This window comes from Calidris pugnax, unplaced genomic scaffold (genome assembly GCF_001431845.1).
Source record: "Calidris pugnax isolate Ruff unplaced genomic scaffold, ASM143184v1 scaffold50, whole genome shotgun sequence".
Lineage (NCBI taxonomy): Eukaryota > Metazoa > Chordata > Aves > Charadriiformes > Scolopacidae > Calidris > Calidris pugnax.
Window position 1 is genome coordinate 2,267,317 of NW_015090780.1, and position 20,279 is coordinate 2,287,595.

Sequence of the window (20,279 nt, forward strand, 5' to 3'; positions counted from 1 at the left end):
TATCCTGCCCTTTTTAACTGAGAAATGTGCTGCCTAAATAGAGGGAAGGCAGGGGAAGAGAAGTTCTGTGATTTGTGCCCCTATGGCAAAGCTATGGACAACTATTCCTTTTGCCTTAGTTTGCTGTGATGGATTTGTGAATGCTCCTTATCTGCTCATAAAGCAGAAAATCACCTTCTCTCCAAAATCTGATGTGAAGGAGATCTCATCTTCCTCTGCTTCCCTGGGGTGTGAGTGTGCAGGCATGTTTCAGTAGCTGGAAGGGGAGCTGAAGCACAGAAAGTGGGTGCTGTGCCCAGCCAGCAGCGTTCCCGCTCCGGGACACGTGGCCAGGGAAGATCCCAGAAAGATCTCCAACTGCTGGAGAACCACCTCCTGCTTTTTGCCACTTGCTGTCACACAGCCAGGAGAGCAGGATGGCTGCATTCATTCACAGGGGCTGAGGGACATGTCCTGGGGCTCCTCAGGAATATAAACCCTCTCATTCCCACCCCTATAAGATGGTTTGGGGTCTCCAAGACCTGCTTCTCTGTAGCCCAATTCCCACCTCCCAGAGCACTGTTTATTGCAGCTTTGCTGTCCACAGCACAGCCTCCACCAGGACCCTGCTTGGGTCCTCTGGGGCCAACTGCTGGAGAACCATCTCCTGCTTTTTGCCACTTGCTGTCACACAGGATCTCCAACTGCTGGAGAACCACCTCCTGCTTTTTGCCACTTGCTGTCACACAGCCAGGAGAGCAGGATGGCTGCATTCATTCACAGGGGCTGAGGGACATGTCCTGGGGCTCCTCAGGAATATAAACCCTCTCATTCCCACCCCTATAAGATGGTTTGGGGTCTCCAAGACCTGCTTCTCTGTAGCCCAATTCCCACCTCCCAGAGCACTGTTTATTGCAGCTTTGCTGTCCACAGCACAGCCTCCACCAGGACCCTGCTTGGGTCCTCTGGGGATGCTCTTTTGCAGATCTTACATCCCCATCCTTGGTACACTTTATGGCTTTGTACGCACAAGGTGCTTCTTATCGGGGCTGCTCAACCATCATCTCAGTGCAATTAACATTGTCCCAGAGAGGTTTTTGCTAAAGATATCTGAAAAAGTGTATAAACAATGAGAATCCCTGCCTTGGAGCCAGCCTGTGTGTTGCCCATAGAGAATGTTTTCTACCTGCTGGGTACCCAGGGAGCCTCCAGGCTCCTCCAAGGAGCAAGACCTGGGCTGGGCATGGTCAAACCTGCGGGGAATGACACACCATCAGGAGCTATTTTGGGAAAGGAGAGCATTTATTAAGGCGCAGGACCGAAAGGCAGGACTCCCTGCTTCTATTTTCAGCTCTGCTAGTGACAGAAGTCGCCTTGGGAGATGATTTTGGCTGAGGCTGAGGGTTGTGGAAAGCTGCAGTGAGGCATTTAGGCTCGTGTTTAGCCTTGTAAATGAAGAGCTGGGTTACAAATCAGGGCAGGATTGCCTACGTGAATAAATGTGATGGATGCTCCTGGCTAAGGGGTAGGTGCATCTCAGCGTCTTTACCCCTGGAAAAGCCATGCCATTATCAGAGTTCTGCTTCTGATTCACTAGAGATTGAACTTGAGCTGTAAATACTCCCGTTCTGGTTATGAGGCTCTCCGAGTGTTAAAAGGCATTTGACAATCTCTGTTTCTCTTCAGAATGGATGTTCTTTCACCTTGGTTTCTTGTCGTTGCTGCAGTTTCATGGCCTTTGATTTGCGTTGGAGTTTTAGATAGTTGAAAGCCGGCGCTTTACAGAGACCACAGCAAATGGATTGCTGGGATTACAGAGGGATTGGCCCATAAGCATTTTGGTTTTATTTTGGCACAATTATCAATGGCTGGTTTACATCCCCAAAATTATTTTTAAGTGTTTTAAATGTTTTAAGTTGTTTTCCATTGTGCAGCTGTCAAATACCTGTCGTAAAATACTCCTTCCTTTCCAGTTTGGCTCATTCTAATTAAACAAATCTTAAATTCCCTTTCCCAATTCCAGGGAAAGCCAGAAAATTGTGTAACAAGCACAGTGGCTTGTTACAAGCTTGTGCCACCTCCTTGTATTATATCCGTCCCCATTGCATTCAGGAATCCAGTTGCTAATTATTGGTGCTTCATCAGAGGAAGCCCAATGCTTTTGCCTGTCATAGAATATTATTTCAATACAAGTATTTCAGGAATAAATTTGAAGGTCTTTTCAAATTCTTATGTAAATGGGTGTGTAGATTCCAAGGGGGTTTCTTTTGGAAGGCAAATTAGATGATTAACCTGAAAAGCTTTATGATGATTCCATCATATGCTTTTACTGAGGAAAAAAAAGAAAAGGACAGTCTTTCCTGATTCAAGTCATTTTGTTATTTTTTTTGAGGGGGAGTTCAGTCATTTCTTTTTCTATTGCTAACATGAAGCACGATGGGTATGAAATCTGGATATGCAGATTTTGTGCTGGGATTTATAAATTGTAATAAGAAGCTTGTATGGGCGTTTTAAGTCAACGTAACCTTTGGATGTAAAGCCAGACTTTGGAGGACTATGGATTTATTAGTATTAGCAGCAGTCAGATTTGCACAGCTGAGCCTTGGCTGAGCTTAAAGGTCTAAGCAACAGGCGTGGGGGATGCCCAGCAGCAGAAGGTGCTGGGTTGCTTGTTGGAATGGGTGGTAGGTGAGAAGATGCAGTGACATGAGGTGTCCTCCCCCAGTGGCTCCAGGAAGCTGGAGCCAGCTTCTTCTGTGCCATCACTGGGAAGGAGACAGTGGTCCAAAGCCACGCAGTGCCCTTGGCATCCTGGCCTGGGTTTGGGAGATGCTGGTGCTGGCTCCAGCTGTGCCTTGTGTAGGACCCAGCTCCTGTCTGCTCGGGAGGAGGATATTGTCTTCTCCAAAGCTCTAAGCAGAATTGGCATCTTTAATGTAAAAATCATTAGATGGGACATAATTAACGTTCCTTATTGCACGTTAACATTACCCAGAGTCAGGCTGCAGACATAATTTGCTTTGATTAGATATGTAGCTTTAAAAATTAGATTCGTCCTAACCTCTACACTATTTATTGGCCTGTTTCCCTTTCCCTAGCTATCCATTATTATCTGGAGCCCTTTTCCTGCACTGTCTGGGTAGATTAGGTGAAATTAAAGCAGAGTCAGCCTTCCTGTTCCCTGCTGTCCTCCTCTGTGCGAGCTCGGAGGACACGCACCGTCTCCAGTGTGGACATACCTCTTGGCTTTCTTCTTCCACCCGCTATTCATAAGGGGTCTACAGATCCTTCAAAGCCTCCCAGGAGCCATATAGACCACAACCTCCTGAATTCCATTTCCTTGCAGAAAGGTTTCATTCTCTTAGTCTCCTTTTACAGCCTCCCGGAGGTTCCTGGACCACAGGGTCAAGCAGAGCATCACTGTGGAGCTATTTTGGGATGCTTGAGCAACTCACCCTGTGATGAGCCAGTGCCTGCATCCCTTGCTGGCAGGACCGTTTGTTACCCTGTGGCTGAATGTCCCCATCAGGACTGAGATGGGAGATTTTGGTCCACGTGGGACTTGCCCATGGAGCTCCCATGCTTCACTGAAGAAGCTGGCACCTTCCCCAATGCTTCCCATGCTTGGCAGTGCTGTAATTAATGCTGGCCCTGCAAGAGTGATCTGCATCGGGTCTCCCTGGCAATGAGAGCCCTGGAGAGCACAGAGCCAAAATTACAGCAGCCCCGAGCTGGCTGTGGGGAGGTGGGGAACAGAGAGGCTGGGGACAAGGCTGCAGCGATGAGGTGGGGAAGGGAAGAAGCAGCACTTGGGCATCCCACTGCACCCGGAGATGTCCTGGCTCTCCCCACATAAGCCACTGCTTGCACAATCCACCCCTGGGATTCAAAGTGATACAATTATTTTTCTTTCTTCTACGCCATCAACACCTGTCTAGTGACTAATATACAGCAATCCTCTTTCTTGGGGCATTTGTAGCATTCAAAGTGATAAAATTATTTTTCTTCTACCCCATCAACACCTGTCTAGTGACAAATTTAAGATACAGCAATCCTCTTTCTTGGGGCATTTGTCCCTGCCAGGACTCATCACTTGAACGTGGCTTCATTCTGGATCCATCCAAGGTGGTCACCAAACCCAACATGGTGTGCAAGTCCACATTGCTGTTGCCACTTAGCTTTTAGCACCTCCCCAGGCATTTTATTGTAAAGTTTGGTCGCAAAAATATAACCCACGTTCTACTTCTTTAATCAGAAAATGCAGGATTTTCTTTCCCCCTGTTCCCTTTCTGTTATTTTTTTTTTGGTTTGTTTTCCTCTTGTTTGTCTTTTTTCATTGATTATTCATTTGTTTCTCACTCCAACGTAGGAGTTTGCAGCAAAATCTGGGCCACCCCAGCAGCATGGCTGCCTGACCCAATTGCAGCTCCTTCCTTTCAGGGGGGCTCTGGTCCCCCTGCCACAGTGTGGGCAGCAGTGGGGTCCTGTCCCCAGCTCCTAGCACGGGCAACCTGGAGGGGGTGGATGAAGTCTCTTCGGCTGCAGGGCAGGTTGTGGTAGGCTTGTTTATGGCAAGGGTTTTAAAAGACTGGCTTGGGGAGAAAAAAAATTTCAGTGAGAGCCAGAGAAGACATTAAGGGACATCATGAGAGGGATGGCAAGGGATGTTTTATCACTCTCTTGAGGTTGTTTCAAGTCTCCAGGTATCAGATCTAGTGTGAGAAAAGGAAATTTGTGGAGAACAATCAGGCAATTGTCCTTATCTGGGCTGCGCTGAATTCATCTTGTTGCTGACAAAGCTCAGCCTTCTCTGGGATGGCTCTGAAGGTCCCTTACCTCCAGCAGGCAGGGATGTTTCAGCCTGTGGTTCAAATAAATACTGCAAATTCCCCTATTTTTACTTGTTATTGTGACATTAATGGTCATTGCAAAGCCACAAGCACGACCCGGATGGTGCGAAACTCCTTTTCTTAATACAATGCAGAGGAACAGAACCCACCAGCTGAACCGTTCTTTATAAATATTCAATATGCTGTTTGTAGGAATGTGAGACAAAGCCAGACAGATGAATTATTTAGTGCTTTTAAAGAATGCAGCTTTTAGTTTCTCCCTGCACTGGCCTACTTTATTGTATCAGTAAATAGATCTTTAGTAAATTAATTCCCCTCCTTTTGTTTGAGCAAGCAGTGGGCATCGCAGGCTGGTGGAAACCTTCTCCATCCATGAGCAGATGCCAGGACACCTCTGTAGCTGTAGAAGGGAACATTAAATCCACCAGAAAATGTCCTATCTTGGCAAGGAGGGGAAATGCAATCCCTCTCTTGTGTAAGCACAATGCACAAGCAGGGCATCACTGGAGTTTTCTATGGATTCCTGTTCAACCTGGCTCCTGCTCATCAGCCACTCTGGGCACCAGTTATTGTGTTAATAAATCAGCTTTTCTCTATTTGTTTTCGTGCTTGTTGAAAGCACGTTGCAGTAAGAGCTGACCATTCCTTGGGGAAATAATGTCAGAGGCGATCCGAGCCGCCAGCTGGGAGGGGAGTGGGACTGGCAGTGGCCAAACTGGGAGCAGTCCAGTGGGTCCATCCACTCGTAACCCTTCCAGTTAGTAAAACTGGGGACTTTACTCTCACTTTTTACATGGTGGTGTAATAGCAGGACAGTAAATACTCCCTAGAGAAATACATCCAGAAATTCTCTCTGGACTAGTCTGATGACGTGTGAAAAATTCCTGCTCTGAAGACTGATTTTTCTCTCTCTCTCTTTTTTATGTTATATAGTTTTCTACTAGTTTTCTCCTGCCTGGTGCTGTCTGTCTTTTCGACCATTGATGAGTACCAGAACAGCTCAGAAGGGGCCCTTTACATCCTGGTAAGTGTGTGTGTGTGTGGAGGGGGGGAATGAAGTGTGTGCAGGGTGTTGGGGTGGTGATGGAAGGAGCTGGGATGCACAGCATCAGTGTGTTTGCTGGGCGTCAAGGGGCAGAGGATCTCCACTGCCTCTTCACCAGATGGCACAGCACGTGGACACAAACCAGGCCAGTTTTCTAGGGAAAAAGCTCAAATCTCATGTGAGGAGTCCTAGGGTGGAGTGGCCAGTGATTCCCATCTCTGGTCTTCCCTGAGCTGCTCAGTGTTAACCCAATCAAGTCGTAGAATGGTTTAGGTTGGAAGGGACCTTAAAGATCATCTAGTTCCAAATCCTGGAGACTGTCTCTTCACCCAACTAACAGATGATAGGACAAGAGGAAACAGCCTCAAGTTACACCAGGGGGGTTTTAGGACGGTTATTAGGAAAAATTTCTTCACCAAAAGGGCTATCAAACATTGGAACAGGCTGTCCAGGGAAGTGGTGGAGTCACCATCCCTGGAGGTATTCAACGGATGGGCAGATATGGTGCTGAGGGACATGGTTTTGTCAGCAGTGTGTTGATGGTTGGACTCGATGATCTTAAAGGTCTCTTCCAACTTAAACCATTCTGTGATATTCAGGTACTCATCAATCTTGTAATGAGGGACACAAACACAATATAAGGAGCTGTAAAATTCTAGTCCATGACCTCTCACCGCCCCAGGGGAGGGTGAGGGAAGGCACAACAGCAAAGATCTGACAATCTTTCAGGCCTGGGCCTCTCCATTTAACTGTGCAGAGAGCTCTGTGAGGCATTTTCTGAGGTGTGTGGAGTTTAGGTTATGGATTTATACCTGACTCTGGAGTTTGCTCTCCATCACGCTGCTTTCTTGACTGATGACATTGTCTCCCTCACAGGAAATCGTCACCATCGTGGTGTTTGGGGTTGAATACTTCGTGAGGATCTGGGCAGCTGGATGCTGCTGCCGGTACCGGGGCTGGAGGGGAAGGTTAAAATTTGCCCGCAAGCCGTTCTGCGTCATCGGTAAGACCTGCCTCCTTGCATGGGATTTCCCACACCAAAACAACTATTGCAAGCTCTTGCTTTGCACAGTGCTCTGGTTCCTTCTGTGCAGTTTGGGAGCTGGTCCTCAGCTGCTTCATGGTCACCTTGAGAAGGGAAAGAGCACAGAGGCCAAAGTCTTAATCCATGGAGATGTTTTTTATTATTCTGCACGAGGTCCATCCCGTTTTCTGCGGACCTGGGAGCCATCCTGCTGCCCTGTGTACCCCGGGCATCGCTGACAGACCACAGAAAGGGGTTTTAGGCTGGAGAAACTGAGTGTAGGAGCTGAGATCCTGCAAACCTGTGTCCAACCTTGACACAGAGTCACTCACAAGCCGTTGAAGCTCTTCTGTCTCACTTTGCCTTCCCTGGTGCTGACGAGCCGCCTCACAAGGGAGTTATGAGACTTAATTAATTCTTGTTTGTGAAGTACTCGGCGATCCTCTTGTGAAAGGGACCATCTGTGCACAGCAGTTATTTTTAACGGGGTAAGGAGTGGGCAGAGAGGCCGTGCCATGCTACGGAGCCTGCTTTCAAATGTCCAGGAGCTGGCAATGGTCATACACAGGATTTTAGCTTATTCCACAGAAAAGCAACCCTTAAAACTTGCATAGAAAACCAGGGAAGAGGGAAATTGTCATGATCCTTAAATTTGGCATATATAGACCAATCTTATTTTTCTTGGCCTTTTTCTTGACCTTTCTGTGTCCGTGAGCACCCTAGGATTGCTAAGGTGGACCTCTAGGTTTTCGTTCCCAATTTAGACAGGGGAATTCACACCTCTGGGCCACCCTTTGTAACAGGCAGCTGTGACTGATTCAAAAAGGGCATGTGTCTTGCAAGGATTTAGTCTGATTTAGCAATGTCAACACTGAATCCTATCAGAATTCCAGCTTTGACACATTTTCTGTGGGAAGGATGAGTGTGGAGAAAGAAACTAGGATGTTTCCACAAGGTTTGTAGTGGCTCTTTTCATCCAGGTTAGGATTTCTGCTGTGTCCTTCCAGTACAAGATAGAGTTGATACGAGACCACTTCCCTGCACAGCCTTCTCCAGCAGTAGATGAGCCACCCCATTTGGTAGTGGTTCAGCAGCATTTCTTCAGCTTTCAACATGCTCTGTTCTTGCAGACATCATGGTGCTGATCGCGTCCATCGCCGTGCTGGCAGCGGGGTCCCAAGGGAATGTCTTTGCCACCTCAGCGCTCAGGAGTTTGAGGTTCCTGCAGATCCTGCGCATGATCCGCATGGACCGGCGGGGAGGCACCTGGAAGCTTCTGGGCTCTGTGGTCTACGCACACAGTAAGGTGAGCAAGCCCCAGGCAAGGAAGTTGAGTTGCTCTTCATGATTTTTGCCCCACCAGGGACACCACTTTGTTTCACTTCTCCATCCCAAACATCTCCCAGGCCTGGGGAGGTTGGAAAGTCACCGTAGAGTAACACGGGGAGCAATGCAAAGTCAGAGACGTGAGCTCCGATGGAGCCCTTCAACCAGCAGAGGAGAGAAAGGAGAGATGTTTAGATGTTTGCAGGGAATATCTTGAACACAGCGACCACCTGCACGCTGACACAGCTCATTTCAAAGAGTTAGCAATTAACCAGCAGCCTCGTTAAGCACAGGTGGTGTTGCCAGCTCTTTATCCAGGATGCACGTTTCAAAGCAGACGTGTTTCTGAAAGCGCATCCTGGGAGGAGCAGCCTCTCGCAGACACCATTATTGCTCTGGATTCCTCCTCCCAGCGTGAGATCATGGACCAGTTGCAGAAGGCCTCTTTCCCCATTTTGGGAAGAATTTGTTTTCCTGCACTTGTTCCACTGGAAAAGCTTAGCCAGCTTGTCCAGATCTATGTGAAAATCATAGGAGTTTTATGCCTCTCTTGTCCACTGCTGTATTAACCTCATCCAAAAACAATCACGCCTGTGAATTCTGAATTAAAACTTCCCTGAAATTGGGGGATATTCTGTCCAGACCCCAGCTTTGTTGCTCCCCACCCAGAAAGTGGAAGGGACCTGCCCCAAGCAAAGTCTCTGGGGACTTGGGGTTCCCATTTCAGTTTTAACCCTGCTTCCCTGTGAGAACTGGGGAAATATTTTGGTTTTTTTCTGGTCTCAGTTCCACGTCTTGAAATAACGGAGATATTAACACTCCCTTTCCTTCTCCATTTGCTGTATGTGTTTAGATGATGGGCTCTTCAGGATGGGGATCACCCTGTGTGCATGCGAGGGCCACCACCAGTACACGGTCCCATCTCAAAAAGTGGCACTACTGATCTCCAACCGGAGCCCCAAAACCTAAACAAATGCAGGGAAAGTTCCGATCTGAGGCCAATCCGCAAGCAAGTAACTCAGCTTTTGGAGATGTGCACCAGGATTGCAATTATTCTCTTCTACCCCTTAATGATCTTGCAGGAGCTGATTACTGCCTGGTATATTGGCTTCCTGTGCCTCATCCTGGCCTCTTTCCTGGTATACTTGGCCGAGAAAGGAGAAAATGAGCACTTTGATACATACGCAGATGCACTCTGGTGGGGTCTGGTAAGTAATTTTCCTAGAACAGCTGCTGGTTATTAAAATAAAATGTCCATTAACCCTCCGTCTTCTATCACTTATGCGGGGAATCAACTTACGGAGTGCTTAGTTAACATTTTTATTAAAAGGCTTCAGGCTGCTCCATTTAGCTCTTTTTCCTAAATAAACCTCATAGAAAACGTTAGGGGTTTGAATGTCCTGAATTAGCTGGAGCTGCAAAGAAACCAGGAGCTCTCGGGGTGCTCTCAGTGGTGGGATTCAGCTCTGTCGTGACAGAAGAGGCAGGGCAGATGAAGACCCCGTGCCACCACGTGCTTTGATCAGCATTTTGACAAGTGCTGCCGCCCTCTAATTATTTATAATGATACTTGGGCAACGCCTTGTTAAACACGCTGGAAGAAGTTTTATAACATTAATAGGGTCTAAGTACCAGAAAGACTCGAGCGCTGAAAGCTCTCCCCCTTCACATCTTTGCTGAGAAAGGAGGAAAGGGCAGTACTTCTGGTTTGCTCTGTGTGTGCATGTGAATTATTGGATTACCCGATTAACAAAGAGAGAATTAATGACGTTCTAATCTTCTTGCGTTATTGTTCTTCTGCTCCGACGCCGTGGCGCTAGTTTGGCCTTGATTACAAAGCATGTAATGAAAATCCCAGATCTGATCAAATCCCAATAACAGGCTTGGGGAGGAATCGGCTGATCAAGCAGCTCCTCTCTTCCAACAAAGGGAAAGAAGCGATGAATTGCTTCTCAAGGCCCTTGGTTGTGACAGAAAAATAAAAACAAAGCCCAATTTGACATAACTAGAAAATAAACAATGAGGAAGAAGTGACAGCCCATAATTAGTGCTCAGGCTAGAGAGAACCATGCGCATATTTATCCCTCCTGCTTGCCAGGCAGTGCAAGCCGTTGGCAGAGGATCACCCCGTCCCCATTTCAGGACATGGGGATGCACCAGACTGTTTTTGCCACTGAGAAGCTCAGAGTAAAATTTGAGCTTCAGTAAAATAAACAGATTTTGTCATGGTCCAACTCATGGGTCTAGTACAGACGGATGTAAAAAGATGGGCAAAATAAATTAAATTTCATGGCCAGAAACTCATCCCTTGGTCGGTTCATAGTGTATCCAATCCTTGGAGTTGTCTTTATAAATTAAAAAAAAAAAGAAAAAAGCCAACTTTGCAGTGGTTATGGAGAGAGCATTGCTTCGACTTTGTGTTTGAGCAAGGAATAGCCATGTAGATGCATTTTCTAACCACTTTGTCCAAATGGCATCTAATTGATAGGGCTTTTAGTGGGTCCAATTAAACAGTGCTTTGGGATCGTGCTTCCATTTGTGTAAAAGTGATTTTATTCGAAGTTGGATGCATGAGGTTTCCAAAGCCACATCAGCACGGTGTCAGCTCTGGTCCCTGGGGCCAACTCTGTCCGTGGAGGCTGTGGGACAGGGACAGCTTCCCAGTTGGCACAGGGACCGTTGGGGTCCGTTGAGAAGAAGTCTCAAAAGAAGATGTTCCTAATCAGATGTTCCTAATTCCATCTCTCTCTGCCTTGCCCTGCCAGTCCCAGGCTCTCCGAATCCTCTTGGAAGCCTCAGGGGATACCCAGCATTTCCTATGAATTATGTCCATGGACTGAAGTGGGAAAATGCGTCTTTTCCTGCAGTTTGGAGCTCTGAGGATTCTTTGTCTCTGACAAATCACTCAGCTACTTCCCCAAAACGCATTCAGCAGCTTGCCAGCACTCTTCTGGTGCACTGCAATAATACTGAGAAGGGGAAAAAAACATCCCTAAATTAGGTTTTTTGAAGCAGCTGTAATTCATCTTGTTGGGCTAATACGCTGTTTTTTATATAGGAAGGGAGACTGGCTAATGGGCAGTGCTGGGAAGATTAGGAATAAACAGCATCAGCTCTTTATGCACGCAGATAGCCTTGCCTTCTTTGCTGAGATGCTGGAAGGGAATTTGGGGAGAGCCCTGCTGGTCCTCATCCCCTGCCGAAGGCGCAACCCCATCTCCTGGGGGAGGCTCCGAGCTGCCGCAGCCTCTGCACCAGATGGCAGCTTCTCCCTGTGTCAGCTAAAGGCGAGAAAACGCTCCCAACTGGTGTTGAAAACTCAACGTGTGGAGCAGGGAGGGTGGCAGGGCTGTCCGGGATGGCAGGGCATCGTTCCTACCCATGGAGGTGCCCATCCCAAGCAGTTGGGATCCTCCAAGCTGCACCTCGACTTGCTCAGCTTGGGGCACGTGGTGACCCCGGCTCCTCCACGTCCCTTTCCAGTGCTGGTGGGAGTTGTGGCTCTGTTGGGTTAGCCTTAGGGCTGTCTGACCCAAGGGTTGTGCTTGATCTCCTCCCCACAGATTACTCTCACCACCATTGGCTACGGGGACAAGTACCCCCAGACCTGGAACGGGCGGCTGCTGGCGGCAACGTTCACCCTCATCGGTGTCTCCTTCTTCGCCCTTCCTGCCGTAAGTGTCTCTCTGGGAGGGGGTTTGAGCTCAACTGCACATTGTCCCCAGAGCTGGTGGCATCACAACAGTGGTGTGATGAACCCAGAGACCTCCTGATAGTGACTGCTCCATGGCTGTTGCATCAAATAAAAAATAAAGGGAGAAGAGGGGAAACCCCGTCTGAACACCCACAGCTTGGGCACTATGTGTATGAGCAAACGGGATGGAAACTCTAAATTTGGCTCTGCACAAATATTTATTGAAGCAAAACCATTTTTTTTCCTGCAAAAGGCTGTTCCTAGGGGTGATTGCTCCATTTCAGCAAATGACCCCCATCCTTTTCACAGCGCATTTCAGTGTGTTGCACGGATCTGATTTTCCCCTATGGGGATAATTTGTTGAATACCAGCACGGTGGGGTTATTTTGTTTTTTATCAGCCATCTGGAGGTAGCTTGGTAAAAGCTGCAATTCCAGGGAGCCCCAGCAAAGCCTGCAGCCCCTTCATGGGAAGCCTTCTGCCAGGGCTGCCTCGGATGGAGGCTTCTCCTTCCTTCCCTTGGGCGTTGGAAGCAAAAAATGAGCCAGAACAATCCTTTGGAGGGAAAGTTCTCTGCAACTGTTCTGTGAAAACATAGCTACAACTCTGCTAACTGCAAATTTTCATTCTCTTTCCCAGGGGATTTTGGGCTCGGGGTTTGCCCTGAAGGTTCAAGAGCAACATCGACAAAAGCACTTTGAGAAGAGGCGAAACCCGGCAGCGGGCCTGATTCAGGTGAGGGTGGCATCCGAGGAGCCTTAGGGGTACATAGTCCCAATTTTGGGGAGCTTAATGAATTTTTTTAGCAGTAGGGGAGGAGATGAGCAGGTGAAAAATGGGGCTGCGTGTGTGAGGTGTGAGACAGCAGCTGGCGACTGGTCTTGTCTGGGAATAAATGCCAGGAAACCAGCCATGGGAAAATAGCATATGTGGTAGGCAATCTGGGGGAGAAAAGGAATGAAATCCAGCCCAGCGCAGGAAGACAAATGCATTAGGACAGTCTGTTTTCACCAAACTATTATTTTTTTTTTTTTTTCCTCCCCAAAGGGAATATTTATACTGATATAAAGTTACAATTGGGAGCATTTTCTTCACGATAACAGATGTCTGCGCAGAAGGCTGGCCTTGGTGATTTCAAATTAGAGTCATTTGACATTCCCCTGCTCCTCTCTCTCCAAATTTTTTAACTCCCTAGTGTGCAACAACACCCTTTGGATACCTGACCTCACCCTGACAGCGAACTCCTGGTACCCACAGCACTTTTTTTTTTGCTGGGTTTACATTGTCCAGGGTGTCACGGTACCACCCCAAATTTTCCATCAAGGAATTTGTCATGTATCAAACCAAGGAAAAGGCAGAATGTCAGAACCGTCCCACAAAAAACAGAGGGAGGGCTCGGTGTTGGCTGAGGTTTATAAAACCTGGGGTAGTTCTGGTTGTGCCACCATCCCACTGTGTCTCCTCCGCAGGCGGCTTGGAGATTTTATGCCACCAACCTGTCCCGGACGGACCTGCACTCCACCTGGCAGTACTACGAGCGCACCGTCACCGTCCCCATGTACAGGTACCACCTCCTCCACCTCCTCCTTCCACCGTCTTCCTCGTGATGCCACTCTCCTCATATTTATTTTTGTTACCTGAATATATTTTGTTCATTTACTTGCTTTTTTTAAGTTTAAAAAGTTGGTTTCATGAGCTCTTAAGGGCTGGTATGTGTTTTTATTTTGGAGTTGTTTTTTTTTTCTTTGTTTTTTTTTTTGGTGTATTTCTTTTTGACTTGATTTTAATTTCCCTGTTGTGTTTTGTTTTCTTTTTTTTCTTTTTGTGTCTGTGTGTGTACGTGCTCTTCTTTTTCACCCTTATTTCTCCACGTCCACTGGTAGTTGCATTGTGTTGTGACAGTTGCTGTGCCCAGGCGTGAAGAACCTCCCTCCCGAGCTGCTCTGGACCGTAGGTAAATGCCACCCTCTTGGCTTGGGCTCTCCTCACCACCCCACCTGGTCTCTAATGGTCCTTCTGCCTTTCAGCAAACTTCTCTCCTTCCCTTGACTGGCCCAGCTTTCTCCCCGGGTGCATTTGCCCTGGATCCTCCTTTCCTTTCCTTTTTTTTTTTTATATTCTCTAAGAGGAGGAAAACCAAATCAGGATTCAGTGAGCGTTTTCCCATTCCTTGCATTTCATTTATCCATCACGATCTGTTGACACGAGTAGGGAAGGACAGCAGAGCCGTGAGGGATGGTGCTGATAAAGCACTGCTGTGTTTTAGCACCATCCATCTGGCTTGCTTTTAAGGAGAGGTAACTTGTCATCTCACCCAGGCGACTCTTTCAGCTGAAACAAGACAGGTTATAGCAGAGCTGTGACAATTCACAGCCTCTTGGGATTTGGAGCTTCCTGGAGATGGGGACAGAGTCCCCTGCTGTGCCTCGCTGTCCTCCAGGATGATGGGAAGCACTGCATCCCCCTGTCACTCTCGGGGTTGGTGGCATCAAGGAGGAGGCTTCCCCAAAAGCTAAAATGTAAAACATTGCGGTTCATTTTCCACTCCACACTGCACTGCATCCTGGGCAGGGCTGTGCATCCCTTTCTGGCATGTTTTTAGGGGCTGGCCAGATCTCTTGGGGTTTGTACAGGAGTGGGATGTGTTGGTTAGATGTTTCTGTAGCTTCACAGGGTTTTCTTGGGTGAGGGGGCTTGCTGTGCCCCATCTCCCTGCTCCCAAGCAGGGCTGTGGTCCAGCACTGGGCTGTGCCACTTTAAGTGTGAATCCCTTTGTGTTTTGCCATGTTACCGGTACCTTTTAGCCCTCAGGCAGAGAATCTGGCTATATTTCCTAGGGTAAGCATTAGCCTTTATTTGACAGGCAGCAGCCAGCCTGTTAAACCAGCTTACAATCCTGTTGGAAGTCGCGTTGTCGTGGTCAGTAAGTTTTCATTGGATTCACTCCCAGCGTGTGTCTGATTGATTGCTTTTTTTCCTAGAGATTTATGAGTGGACTTAAAGAATTTGCTTGAAAAAAAACCAACACCAACCCAACAAAACAGAACAAAACTGTTTTCCAATAGCATTAAACCCACCCCCCATCAAAACTCTCCCTCCCAGTACTTGACCTTCTCGCTGTGCGTTTGCAGCACTGGCTGAGATCAGCTACTGGAGAGGATGAGGACCAGAGCCTGGGTTAAAGTCTGCTGTAAAACACAGAAAGCCAGGGGCTGGTTTCAGTGGACTTTGTCAGGTTTTACTGCTCTTTGAAAGACTGAACCTACCACGCGGCCAGACGTACAGTGACACCCTTTTGCATGATGATGTACTGGAGTAATTACTTGCTACTTAATCTAGGAAACCTGTATTTCCCATGGAGCTAATACATACAAGAAAACTAAGCTAAAGAGCTCCAGAACAGGCTAAATAAAAACTTTAGGGTGGAAAAGGAACAAAAATTATGTAATTTGTTGAAGAGCCCAGCTATCTTGAATAGAAAGCCTGGGTAAAGTCGTAGCAGTTTCTCTGGCTGATGCTGTGGGTGCTGCTCCCAGTTCTCCCAGCTTCACCCTTAAATCCCAGCTCCTGTCTGTGTGCGGACAAAGTGAACATCACCTTGGGAAGGTGAGCTGTGGGTGCACTGATGGATTCAGCCATTAGTCAAACTGGATTTTTTTTACTAAGAAAGCAGCGAACCTCTTCCAAATATATTTCAGATGCAGGCAGATAAATTAATGAGAAAAAATATATATATAAAAAAAGAGGGGGTGACTGTATGTTCTGGCTGCAGCTTCCATCACTCACACTGTCCATTTATCCTCGTCTACCCACTTCACTAACCCAGCTGGGCACTGGTCCAGTCTCAGTGGCACATTGAGCCCAGCATCACATGAAGGTGATGGGTGCTGCCCTGTGGCTGTGGTGCCCACCGTGGTTAAGGAGTGGGTTGGAGGAACACAGTATCCCTGTCTCCCTCCCGGGTTCCTGGGGGTGATCTGCAGTCACTGCTACCTTGGCACCCTTTCTGCTCAACACTGGGGTGCTTATTCCTCATAGCAGGAGCCCTGTGACTTGAGCATCTTCCCAAGGCATCTCCAAAAAGACTGGCTGCTTGATGTGAGAAAATTGTTAAAATGTGCCTTGGAGGAGCTGTCGTGTCTCCAGAACATCACTGCAGTAGAGCTAGTCTCACTGGTTTGGGAAAAATATGGTGACCTCTGAGAGTATCTCAGATTTCATCTTTAAATTGAAAACGTGGTGGAACCAAATCTGAAATTTGCATGAGGTTCCTGTGCATGCAGGTACGGTTTGGGCTTGTAATGCATGTGTAGCTTGGTGCACCCAGACATTGTCACCTGTTATGCATCAGCCGCTGGATTTGCTGAAAAAAAAAAAAAATTTTGCTCTTTATTGTCACTCATGAGAACAAGACCTTGATCTCATCTATGTTCTTATATTGGTCTTTAAAAAAAACCCCACCAGCACATCACGCCCAAGCCAGCAGCCCAGCCCAAGGAGTCTCTGGCTGCTGGGACTGATGGCTGGGGAGGTCTCATCAAGAATCTCTCGGAGGCCCCCACATTTTCCCTGCTGTGTGGTGCCCGTTTGCTTTTGGAGCACGGTGCCAACTGCCTGTCCCTGAGGGTGACACGGGCACACAGTGGTTTCTGAACCAGCTGCCTGGTCACAGCACATCTGCTCCAGGGGAAACACTTCGTTCATATGCTAATTTTCTTTATTCTGTTTCTTTCCCCCTTTCCTCTGCCCTACCTTTCCCCCCCCCACCCTGTTTTTTCTTTCTCTTATCCCTTTGGTTTTCTTTGGTGAAAACACTTGAAAAGCACGCAAACGCAAACGTACGGTGCCTCCAGGTATGAAGTGCATGTGACTCTGAAACTGTGTGTCATGTCACTCCTTGTTCTTCGTTTGGGACTGTAACATGCAAAGCCTTTAATTAAAAAAAAACAACAAAACAAACAAACAAAAAAACCTCTGAAGATCAGTTTTTTCAAAGGAATGAGTGAAAGCCCAAACCAGACTCCCCATCCTGCTGCCTCCAGACTAACTCGTGCACCTCCATGTACACCTTAGCTATTGGTACACACAAGTGTTGGGAAACCATCTGCCAAAATGAGGATTTAAGGAAGGAGACTGGGAGAGCGCTTGATAAGCTTGCTTTTTTTAAGGATGATTTCTTGATGGTCTTACCAACCTCCTCCAACTCATGCAACGCTTGACAAGAAAACTTCCCTGTTCACACTTCCATTTTCCCTCTGCCATCACTCCTGCGTCTTCCCCTTCCTCCCTCCCTCTTTTCCCATTCTTCATCGTGTCATTTGTCTCACTTCATGCTGTAGGAGCTGTAGGTAACTCTAGGTTTGCTGAATTTGCTGGTGTGGTGGCACCGTGGGACACATCAGTGGTAGACAGGATGAAATCGCAGTAGCGGCCGTGCCTGCTTTTGAGGACGACTTCTGGAGGAGAGAAAGATGTGGAATGCTAAACTGAAATGATCATTCATTTCTTCTAGTAATCCAGTCTGATTTTTGGGAAAAGGGTAGCTCGTCTCAGCAGGACTTCTCCATTTCAGGTTTTTCTTCTAAGACTGACCTAAAGCCAAGAAGTTCTTAGCCCCAGTTACTCAATGTAGGGCTTAGTCTTTTGGGATGAATCCAAACAAAAAGACCTCTATGTGGCTGGGTAAGATTTATTATAAATAATGTTATCTCAGGTTCTGCAGAAAAGAGTAGATTTTCAAATCACAGGCATATTTTATATGAGGTGGGTATCTGAAGGTGTAGTCAAGTCAATATTTTATGATGGGGAATAAATGGCTTGCATTTCAAGACTGTGGGCCAAGCTCTGTTCTTAGAACAGTTTAAATCCTCACTAGATGCATTAATGCCGTTAGAGCTGATGTGATTTAGTGCCTGATTTCCAAACCTGGTTCCAGTTTTCACAGATGCAAATTTTATGACCTTCGTAAATCACACTTACCACTTTGGGTGGTTAATTTACAGCAAATGGCATCAATGGATTGCAAGTATAATATTATGAATGTGTTTTCCTGTTGTCCTAATCAACAGCCTGTTGTGAGCATCAGACATTTTTCTACTGCTGGGCGTGAAATAAGAATGTGTCACTTGCATCCCATTTCTTATAATGAAATATTTTATATTTTATAAGTTTCATAAACATTCTCAGTTATGAAAAATAGCTTAGGCTGGAGACATAAAGTCATGGTTAGGGCAATAATTGGCTCGCTATAGGAACTCCAGCACGGCATGGAGACTCATTTACGTTCCCATTCCATTCCAGCATCCATCTCCTTGTCACCCTCTTCCTAATTGTTCATCCTGGGGTTGTTGAAAAAGATCATCATGGTCTCTGCGTGCGTGTCGTGGTGTGTGTGTGTTCTTGTGTGAGCTCCCACCCACTGTTGTGTGCTGCTGCCCTCCTCGTGTTGTGGGGTTTTGGTGATGTCCTGGCCGGAGGCATGATATCCCTACTGTCCCCTGATGCTTGAACGTTGTCTGTGCTACCAGGAATAGAAAATTTCCCTTCCCTTTGGATGGGGGGAGCTGGCACTGGGAGTTAGTGTGGTGTTTCTCTGTGCTGTACTGGGAGGGGTGGTGGGAAGCAGCTGAAGGTGACTCGGAAGCATCGCTCTGGTGGGTGGCATGAGCTGTGTGTGTTCCTGTGGCGTGCAGATCTTCCCACCTCGCTCCCCTTTAACCAAAACATGCTTCCCTTGCTAACAAGTGACCCACGGACCAGGAGGAGAGAGAGAAAATGTGAGATGCCCCAGCCGGAGGTCCTTTCTCCATGTCTCTGGAGGACATGGTGGCACCTTGTCCCCTGGGTGCACACACCAGTGCAGGGTGCCCTCCATCCAGCATTTTGTAGCAAAGCCCAGTTAAAGCGTTGTGCAGAGCCCTGCTTTTTCTTGGAGGTTCTGGTGAAATAGTGCAATGCAGTAGTTTCTTCCCCGACTTCTCATGTAATATCAGGTTAATGCTGAGCATTCAGTGCAGGTTGAATTTCAGGTCAAGTATATGGATGAGTTTACACCCATTTTAATAATTTTTTAAACGCATTGGTTTTTTTCACCACATGTGTACCATCACCCTGCCACAGAAGCGGTGAATTTCTGTTTTTTTCCCCCTTTTGCCTGGGAGCATCTGTGGTGGCCAAAGAGACTGTCACCTTCAGCACACTGTAGGCCTTGTGTTATGGGATAATGCAAAGGAAGGAGCTCCTTTTGGGATCCTGAATCCTTCAATCTAGTGAGCTAATGAGCTTTTCAGCTCTGAGACTTGCATCGCTGGGAGCACTGGATTTGTGCTTCCAGCTGGAGAAAGTGGGGCTGTTGTCCTGTCTTCTGCTGAGTATGGATCTCCCTGAAAAACTAGCTCACGGAAAGAAGAGCAGTCGTGCACACTTCATTAAATGCTAAGCACACTTTGTGCTGGATTTTATGCACCACCATCTCCCATCTTGGAACAAATCTGCAAACCCTAGGGTGGGTTTGAAGGGAGGTGACAGCCCAGCGCTCGTGCATTGCTCCACTGCACCAAGGTCAGCTTCTTCCTGATGTCTTGAGTGAAGAGGATCATTAATTCATCAGATCAAGATGTGCTCTTCTCTGGGTGGAAGCGAACAGGGCTCGACTGGGGAGCTGAGCCAAAATTTTCAAGCCTATTTTTATTCTTTTCTCCATACTTAGGATTGGAAAATGTTCTGATTGCCTCAATCTTGGGAACAGCAAATCTGCTTTGCTGAAGGGTTGTGGTTTGGAGGATGAGTTTTGTGCATGCAGAGGAGAGGGTTTTCCAGTTGTTCGGGGTTTTTTTTTTCAGTTAGAGGAAAACTGTGAAACTATTGGTCTCGTAATGGCTGGAAAAAATGTGGACATGAATATCTCTGCCTTTATTTTACAGTAAGCAACAGCCCCATTTCTTACAGCACCTCAGCTGAGACTGGTCCATTAGTCTGCAAGAACTTGCACCCCTTTTCTTCCAGTCCTAAGGTTTGGGACAGTTTAAGTAGAACCTTCTTGCTGTCCTTAAAACCTACAAGTCTCATTTTTCCAGCAAAACCATTAAGTATACGCTGCCTTGGGCTTGTGTCTCTTTGGGCTGTGATGATGTGGGCAGCAGCAGGCAGCCCCTTCCTAGCCCCTCAGGAGCTCCTCATCCTCCCCTTCATCCCTGCAACGATGCGTCCTCCCACTCGCTTGTCACAAGCAATGACTGGAGGCGGCTGCTCTGCTGACTTTGCACCCTCTGGGAACAGTGATGGCGTGTGGCACTTCAACACTTTGACAAGGGCACGCTGGTGGCCTGGAAAAGAGTTTGCAGCAAGCCCTGGGATGAGCCC

At 47.4% G+C, this 20,279-nt stretch overlaps 1 protein-coding gene across 1 annotated transcript in view; it reads left to right on the forward strand.

Moving 5' to 3' along the window:
* The first annotated feature begins 2,405 nt into the window (after positions 1-2,405).
* Positions 2,406-20,279, forward strand: part of KCNQ2 (potassium channel, voltage gated KQT-like subfamily Q, member 2) — a 70,199-nt gene continuing 52,325 nt past the window's right edge. Inside the window, exons 1-9 of the mRNA XM_014954921.1 lie at positions 2,406-2,419; positions 5,763-5,853; positions 6,751-6,877; positions 8,029-8,204; positions 9,307-9,432; positions 11,788-11,898; positions 12,558-12,653; positions 13,388-13,482; positions 16,742-16,771. Of these exons, the coding sequence (XP_014810407.1) occupies positions 2,406-2,419; positions 5,763-5,853; positions 6,751-6,877; positions 8,029-8,204; positions 9,307-9,432; positions 11,788-11,898; positions 12,558-12,653; positions 13,388-13,482; positions 16,742-16,771 (866 nt within the window). The remainder of the gene's footprint in view (positions 2,420-5,762; positions 5,854-6,750; positions 6,878-8,028; positions 8,205-9,306; positions 9,433-11,787; positions 11,899-12,557; positions 12,654-13,387; positions 13,483-16,741; positions 16,772-20,279) is intronic.